This window comes from Nerophis lumbriciformis, linkage group LG17, assembly GCF_033978685.3.
Source record: "Nerophis lumbriciformis linkage group LG17, RoL_Nlum_v2.1, whole genome shotgun sequence".
Classification (NCBI taxonomy): domain Eukaryota; kingdom Metazoa; phylum Chordata; class Actinopteri; order Syngnathiformes; family Syngnathidae; genus Nerophis; species Nerophis lumbriciformis.
Window position 1 is genome coordinate 26,917,501 of NC_084564.2, and position 9,122 is coordinate 26,926,622.

A 9,122-nucleotide genomic window follows, 5' to 3' on the forward strand; every position below is an offset into this window, starting at 1 on the left:
ATTATTCTTCGATTGTGTAAACATTAACAAAAACCAAGGAAAAATGATTTTGAGAATATAAAAATATCAATCTAATCACCCGAGTATCGATCGTATACTGATACAACATTCGGTATTGACACCATCGACTTATAGACTGTGTACTGTTGTGTACGGTCCGTGACAATACTGACACAGTTGTTTGACATATGTTGTCATATTATCCTCTCTCTAGACTCTTATTAATTTACTTGTTAATTACATGTTAATAGCTGCTAACTCTCTGCTATAATGTGGTTCCATCTACACTTCTTTTAACAAGAACTTATTTCTTGGTGGTTTTTTTGTTGTTTTTTTAAAGCTGGCTTTCTCTCGGTGTGTGACATGTTTAACCTCATCCTCCAATGATAATGGTAGGTTTTGCTTACCGATCTCTAATCAATTTTATTTGGTACATGTTGTAATGATAAGTGTGACCAGTAGATAACAGTCAAACATAAGAGATACGTGTACACTGCGCTATGATGGCAATGTGACTCAAGTAAACAACACCAACATTTTAATTGTTCCATTGAATATATAGAACATTACACACGGTGCTCAAAAATCTATCAAAATGTTTTAGTACGACTTTGGTAAGCTATGAAGCCGCACCACTTAATGGATTGTCGGCGCATTAAACAAACGAGTATTATTCAAAAGCAACTTTTCTTACCTTCTGTACCTGCTGGTCTGTATTTGGGATCTGCATGAATCCTGAACATTTGTGCGCTTCCGCCATTGTAGTCCGTGACGACACCGTAGTCGATAAGCTTCTTCTTTATCTCTATCTTCTTGTTATGGGACATTCATCCTCCGCTGTTGCCATTTCTAATATAAAGTAGTGTAAAGTTCTTACTTATATCTGTCAGTAAACTCGCCATGAAAGCGCTAAAACATACCGGTGTTGTGAGTTTTACATGATTCACCCAAGGAACTTTAGTTATTAAAGAGTTCCGGTCAGACGGTTGTTGTTTCCGGATGAGGAGATGCTGCTCCGTTATTGATTGAAGTAAAGTCTGAATGTTATTAAAACAGTTAGCTCCATCTTTTGACACTTCTTCCACACCCGTCCTTGCACGCTACACCGCTACAACAAAGATGACGGGGAGAAGACGCTGCCGAAAGTGAGTCACGTAAATAAGACCGCCCACAAAACGGCGCATCCTGTCAGAAAGCGACTTGAAGATCATCTGTAAAACAATCTATGCTACATTTTGACCAAAGAACCACCATTACATGTTATGTAGACCACAAGAAAGTATTTTCCATTTAAAAAAAATAATATTTTGCAATTTGTTCAATGAACAATGGAGACGGCAAAGAAGAAAGCTGTAGGTGGGAAGCGGTGTATTGCGGCCGACTGCAGCAACACAAACACGGCTGGTGTTTCATTGTTTACATTCCCGAAAGATGACAGTCAAGCTTCACCATTGGCCGGTGGAGAACTTGGACAACAGAGACTCTTACCAGGAGGACTTTGAGTTGAATACGCAGACATGGTACTGTGAGTACGCTTCCAAACATTTGATAGCTTGCCCGTACGTGTGTGCCGCTATGTGCATGTCACGTACGTAACTTTGGGGACTTTGGGGAAATATATGTGCTGTATGAACTTTGGGGAGGTGAACGGTACTGTAGGCTGTGGGATTGAGTGTGTTGTGCAGGTGTTTGAGTTGTATTGGCGGGTTATATGGACGGGAGGGGGGAGGTGTTTGTTATGCGGGATTAATTTGTGGCATATTAAATATAAGCCTGGTTGTGTTGTGGCCAATAGAGTATATATATATGTCTTGTGTTTATTTACTGTTTTAGTCATTCCCAGCTGAATATCAGGTCCCACCCTCCTCTCACAGCATCTTCCCTATCTGAATCGCTCCCACTGCCCTCTAGTCCTTCACTATCAATTTCCTCATCCACAAATCTTTCATCCTGGCTCAAATTAATGGGGAAATTGTCGCTTTCTCGGTCCGAATCGCTCTCGCTGCTGGTGGTCATGATTGTAAACAATGTGCAGATGTGAGGAGCTCCACAACCTGTGACGTCTGCTACTTCCGGTACAGGCAAGGCTTTTTTATCAGCGACCAAAAGTTGCGAACTTTATCGTCGATGTTCTCTACTAAATCCTTTCAGCAAAAATATGGCAATATCGCGAAATGATCAAGTATGACACATAGAATGGACCTGCTATCCCCGTTTAAATAAGAAAATCGCATTTCAGTAGGCCTTTAATGCGCCTTATAATCCGGCGCGTCTTATATATGAAAAACGATCGGAAATCATCAGCAGTACGCCTTATAATCCGGTGCGCCCTATGGTCCGGAAAATACGGTATATAAAGTAGGTTGGCATTCTGCAATTAAAACATGTGTCTCGTCTTACCCGCCTCGGTGTCCTCAATTAGATTTACTTTGAGGTTTCCAATGAGCTGCTCTAACATACAGTATTTGTATGTTTCCAGTCTGGAAGAGAAAAAAACCATTGATTATTTGGTAGAAAGTTAGAAACTTTTAAGTTTGCGAATTTCAAACGCACCTGGCAGCCAAGAGATGCTCGCTAAAACGCGTTTCTTTGGCAACTCTCAAGTCGAGAAATTCCTCGCCCAACGTGCCCTGCCGGCGAAGAAGACAAAATTGATGCGGTGGGAAGATTTGAAAATGTCACGTACGCACCTCTGCTGTGGTCTGCTTGAAAGATAAGTTGAATAGCTGCAGGCTCAGAGCTGACATCGCCTCATGAAGCGCTCGCGTGAAGCTCCGGTCTGGGATCCCTGGATTAAAAACATATTATATTGTCAATTCCGAAGATGATTGCCACAGTTGTCAAGACTCACCTGATGATGCTATAAAGGCCATGGATTGAAGGATGGTCGCGATAAAATGCCCCGCGTGTTCCAGCTTGGCCTCTGACAGGAAAAGGACTTGACGGCCGGCGTCAAAATAAAAGTCTCCCGAACACTGGGACAGCAGACTGTTATCGCAGCGCCAAAATGGGACGGACTTGGCCGGCATGAGGAGCACGGAGGGGAACATGGCGGAACTTTTTTCCAGCAGCTCCATCACTCGGCAACCGAACAGAAAAACGGCCGAGTGCCTGGGCGGGAGGCTGTCGAGTGCGCTCGGAATTAGTCGTACTTCAAGGTCCTCCTGGGATGAATCACAAATCCCTGTGAGAAGAAGGGGAATCGTTTTTGTTAACACATCATTTAGGGGATTTACTCCTTTTATTTCTGTGTGTTTGTGTACCGTTAGGGAGAGGTTGCACTGGATGATCTGGAGGGAAATTCTGCAAGGATTGCTGGATGTCTTGCAGGGTCTTGTATAGGGGGGTTAGGCAGACTAACTTGGATAAGTCCACATCACTTAGACAAGGACCTGTGCTGTGCAAATGGCCTCAAAGGAGGGCGACACAGAAAATACATCACTGAACATTAAACTGTTGGGAAAATGAACAAATTCCAACATCGTACAGTACTGAACAACACTGTTGTACAGAAAATCAAATTTTAAAATAACTTTAAAGTTAAAGTACCACTGATAGTCACACACACACACTAGGTGTGGTAAAATTACCCTCTGCATTTGACCCATCCCTTTGTTCCACCCCCTGGGAGGTGAGGGGAGCAGTGAGCAGCAGCGGTGGCCTCGCTCAGGAATCATTTTGGTGATTTACCCCCAATTCCGACCCTTGATGGGTCCCATGTTTATAGTCTTTGGTATGACTCGGCCGGGATTTGAACTCACGACTTACCGATTTCAGGGCAGACACTGTAACCACCAGGCCACTTTAATCTGAAGTTGAGTAGCATTAGGGTGCTAAAAATACAAAGTACATGATCTGATCCAGGGTTATTGGGTTGTGTGAGTGACAAAAAGAAAAGCTCTGACACGCTTCAGTTTGTCATTTTGGTTTGCATTGATAAAATGTCGAGACTGTTACTATAAGACGACAGGTTTTTATCTTGTATATTTGGGTAAATAGAAAATCTAGTTCATTGGTTCTTAACCTTGTTGGATGTACCGAACCCCACCACTTTCATATGCGCATTCACCGAACCCTTCTTTAGTGAAAAATAAAATGTTATTTTTTTCAAATTCAAGACAAAGTTATATGTTTTTGGTAACACTTTAGTATGGGGAACATATTCTAAGACTTATTTTAGAGTTATTTGGTTAGGGTTAGGGTCAGGGTTAGAGGGTTAGGGTTATAATAAGGCCATGCCGAATAAGGCATTAATAAGTACTTAATAATGACTTGTTAAGAGCCAATATGTTACTAATTTGCATGTTAATAAGCAACTAATTAATGGTGAATATGTTCCCCATACTAAAGTGTTACCATGTTGTTTTACAGGTGCACAAAATGAACTGTGCATGAACATCACCTTGTTCAAACAACAAAACCAACACAGTGCATAAACTCACAACAAATTACACACCTGCAAATCAGTCTGACTTCTGCTGTTGCCATATCCGTAATACGCCGATAGGGAGAAGTTAGTTTTTTACACGATGATTCGGGTGTGTTTTGACCTCCACCGAACCCCTAGGGTTCGATTGAACCCAGGTTAAGAACCACTGATCTAGTTAAAAACACTCTTTAGATGTGCAGTAATAACGTGTAACTTGAGGGTCAGCAACCCGCGGCTATCGAGCCGTTAGCGCCGCCCTAGTGGCTCCCTGGAGCATTTTTAAAAAATGTTTGAAAATGGAAAAAGATGGGGGGGGGGGGGGGAATTGTGTTTTGTTTTAGTATGTTTTTTGTTTGAAACATGACACAAACCTTCCCTATTGTTAGAAAGCCCACTGTTGGTGTTTGTGTGTATGCTTCAGTGATGACAGTATTTGGTGAGCATCGTTTTGTCCTACTAATTTCGTTGGTTCTTGAACTCACCATAGTGTGGACTGTGACGCAACAGTTTGTTTACATGTAAAATCTTCCACTCCTTTGTTTCATTTTGTCCACCAAAAGTTTTATGCTGTGCTTGAATGCACAAAGGTGCACTTTGTTGATGTTATTGACTTGTTGGAGTGCTAATCAGGCATATGGTCAAGTGCATGAATGCAAGCTAATCAATGCTAGCATGCTATTTAGGCTAGCTGTATGTACATATTGCATCATTATGCCTCATTTGTAGGTATATTTGAGCATATTTAATATCCTTTACTTGTATCCTCTTTGTACGTAATTTAGTTTTGTATGTCTCATGACACATTACCTGTATGTAATATCGTCTGTATTGTTTGTGTGCAATGTTGTTCCAGACCACAGCAAACATTACCTAGCTTGCCAAAGATTGTAATAAATCTATTAAAAGAAGACAGCCTGTTGTTTCCTTTAACTTGGACACACAAATCTATACCTTTGGCCATTAAAAGCCAGTAATTTCCAGGAGTTATCTCACCTGAGTAGCCTCTGATTTACTAATGGTTTCTAATGTTGTAAAAATGTGTAGAATAAATATTACATTTCAACATTTCTGTCAACAAAGATTTGCTTCAGCCTGCAACACATAGTCATTTTGATAGTAGTCTAATATAGCTAATGTAGACACTTACATCATGTGTTGTCTCCGTTATAAGACTTATATAAGACTTTTCAATTTTAGCAGCTCCAGACAGATTTGTTTTTTGTATTTTTGGTCCAATATGGCTCTTTCAACGTTTTGGGTTGCGGACTCCTGGTCTAACTTGATGACAAACATTTTTTGCAACTTTAGAAGCATCTTTTTCTGACATTTTTGGTCACTTTCCAAATGTTACAACCTATGAATTGCTTTAATTTTGTGGCTCCCTTGAGGTGAATGTTCTACCAACTATTGTTAGTCTGTATTGGTGTTGTTGGTCTGGACCCCAGGATGCAGAGGCAGCTGGTGAAGTGCAGGTAAAAACCCTTGTTTGGGAAATAGGTAAACGAAGACAAAGAAGTGCAGCTGGGAAGTGCACAACAAGCAAACAGGTGTAGGAAGCACACAATGTAAAGCAAGACAAATGATCCAGCCCATTTCACAGGACAGGTCTGGTATAAGAAGCTGTCTGATTGGCAACCAGGGATAGATGCATACTGATTGCCAATTAGGGACAGGTGATGGAGGTGATGACCATTTTACCATTTTAGAGATGGAACCAGAGCTCTGACTAAAGAAGTGGTGGCAAATGGAGAAATGAGGAGGTGAAAACAAAAATAAGAGTGCTGGACAAGAAATAAAACAAAAGACAAGAAACTAATAATAACTTTAAGATGAAATCATGAGATAAGTTACATTTTACACAAACTCCCCATGAGAAAAGGCTTACTCTCTAATCAATGAACCATCAATATGAATGTTTCTTACTTGGGGCTTCCGTTTTGGTCAAGTCCATTGATGAAACCTGGGGATGAACATTTACGATAATCAATGTAATTCCACACTCTAAAACTGAATCATTGCATACCATGGTAGTACTCGTGTCACAGGTTTGGATGCGTCTCATTTGTGGTTCCGTGGCATCAGGAGGGTGTAGAATCAGGGTCTGCCAAGTGCTTCCATTTAGTTTGTACAGCAGAGCCTCCACTGACCTGAGAACAGCTCCCAATAATGCTGTGGAGTCATAATCTAAACGATGGCATTGAAGAGTACAACAAAATGTGATTCAAAACTTGAAAGTTAAAATGTTGTGTAAAATAAAGATTGTAGTTTAATATGTTCATCCTTTAAAAGTAAATTATATATATATATATATATATATATATATATATATATATATATATATATATATATATATATATATATATACTGTATATAGATATATACATACAGTATATACGTTAGGTCAGGAAAAAACACAGGCTATTTAATCCCTACAAGCCTGTTTCGCATGTTTCACTGCTCTTCAGGGGATTTTATTAAAGTGTCTGTGGTTGTTACATATATATAGGGTACATGATGAGACCCTGATGGACACTGGTCTCATCATGCCGGCATAGAAACAAGTCATTACTGTGTAACAATGGCCACACCTCCATGCAATGTACCCTACATATGTAACAACCACAGAAACTTAAAAAAAAAATCCCCTGAAGAGCAGTGAAACCTGCAAAACCGGCTTGTAGGGATGAAATAGCCTGTGTTTTTTCCTGCCCTAAAGTATATTCCGCTTTACCCCGGTATTGAGCACTGTATAACGGATAAACCACAGAAACCTCGACTTTATACATATACATACATATACACACTAAAGTTAGCATACTTAATGCGAGATGAGGCTTCCGTATATGCGTTCAAATATTAATGTAAACCCCAATGAGAATATGAATTAAAACAACATTCAGTTTACTTTTAGGTGTACCTTGTTCATGCATCTCTTGATCAGTGTTGTTGTATGGATTGTCCCTCGTTGCATTCCGGGATGCTAGCAGCTCTTTTAGCAGACTCAGCTTTTTGCCATCCATGTTCTCGAAGACATGCTTCAAGAAGTCGTCAACACATGAAATATTTTAGTGTGTTTTGACGGGAAATACCGCATTACCTGTAGTGCATCAACATGTTGGCAGATATTCCGATAAAACTCCTGTGTGTCTTTGCGATGTCGTGCCAGCTGTGACGCCACATGAAGGTTCTGATCCTCCAGTTTATCGTATAAAGTCTTCACATTGAACTCTTCTAAATCACAGCACCCCGATACCATTCCTACATGGGTACAGTGCACGATTAATATGAATTAATTAACTAGATTTTCTCATAGTGAACTCACCCCCCTTGGAAAGAGTGCACTCCTCACCCTCTGCTACACCTCTACTATCTGCACAAAAGCTGAAATAAACAGAAACATTAAGATCAGTGACTTATCAATGACTTTGCTAAGGTCTACATTTGCGTTTTGATTGATTGATTGAGACTTTTATTAGTAGGTTGCACAGTGAAGTACATATTCCGTACAATTGACCACTAAATGGTAACACCCGAATAAGTTTTTCAACTTGTTTAAGTCGGGGTCCACTTAAATTGATTCATGATACAGATATATACTATCATATACAGGTAAAAGCCAGTAAATTAGAATATTTTGAAAAACTTGATTTATTTCAGTAATTGCATTCAAAAGGTGTAACTTGTACATTATATTTATTCATTGCACACAGACTGATGCATTCAAATGTTTATTTCATTTAATTTTGATGATTTGAAGTGGCAACAAATGAAAATCCAAAATTCCGTGTGTCACAAAATTAGAATATTACTTAAGGCTAATACAAAAAAGGGATTTTTAGAAATGTTGTATGAAAATGAAAAATATGAGCATGTGCAATACTCAATACTTGGTTGGAGCTCCTTTTGCCTCCATTACTGCGTTAATGCGGCGTGGCATGGAGTCGATGAGTTTCTGGCACTGCTCAGGTGTTATGAGAGCCCAGGTTGCTCTGATAGTGGCCTTCAACTCTTCTGCGTTTTTGGGTCTGGCATTCTGCATCTTCCTTTTCACAATACCCAACAGATTTTCTATGGGGCTAAGGTCAGGGGAGTTGGCGGGCCAATTTAGAACAGAAATACCATGGTCCGTAAACCAGGCACGGGTAGATTTTGCGCTGTGTGCAGGCGCCAAGTCCTGTTGGAACTTGAAATCTCCATCTCCATAGAGCAGGTCAGCAGCAGGAAGCATGAAGTGCTCTAAAACTTGCTGGTAGACGGCTGCGTTGACCCTGGATCTCAGGAAACAGAGTGGACCGACACCAGCAGATGACATGGCACCCCAAACCATCACCCAACCATGCAAATTTTGCATTTCCTTTGGAAATCGAGGTCCCAGAGTCTGGAGGAAGACAGGAGAGGCACAGGATCCACGTTGCCTGAAGTCTAGTGTAAAGTTTCCACCATCAGTGATGGTTTGGGGTGCCATGTCATCTGCTGGTGTCGGTCCACTCTGTTTCCTGAGATCCAGGGTCAACGCAGCCGTCTACCAGCAAGTTTTAGAGCACTTCATGCTTCCTGCTGCTGACCTGCTCTATGGAGATGGAGATTTCAAGTTCCAACAGGACTTGGCGCCTGCACACAGCGCAAAATCTACCCGTGCCTGGTTTACGGACCATGGTATTTCTGTTCTAAATTGGCCCGCCAACTCCCCTGA

At 40.8% G+C, this 9,122-nt stretch overlaps 1 protein-coding gene across 1 annotated transcript in view; it reads right to left on the reverse strand.

Annotated features, from left to right (window-relative positions):
- Positions 1-6,974, reverse strand: part of LOC133614926 (uncharacterized) — a 20,360-nt gene extending 13,386 nt beyond the window's left edge. The window contains exons 1-8 of the mRNA XM_061973290.1: positions 6,941-6,974; positions 6,453-6,613; positions 6,353-6,389; positions 3,264-3,410; positions 2,852-3,184; positions 2,691-2,788; positions 2,554-2,630; positions 2,401-2,480 (exon numbers count right to left, since the gene is read on the reverse strand). Coding sequence (XP_061829274.1) covers positions 2,401-2,480; positions 2,554-2,630; positions 2,691-2,788; positions 2,852-3,184; positions 3,264-3,410; positions 6,353-6,389; positions 6,453-6,613; positions 6,941-6,974 — 967 coding nt within the window. The remainder of the gene's footprint in view (positions 1-2,400; positions 2,481-2,553; positions 2,631-2,690; positions 2,789-2,851; positions 3,185-3,263; positions 3,411-6,352; positions 6,390-6,452; positions 6,614-6,940) is intronic.
- Positions 6,975-9,122: the final 2,148 nt, after the last annotated feature.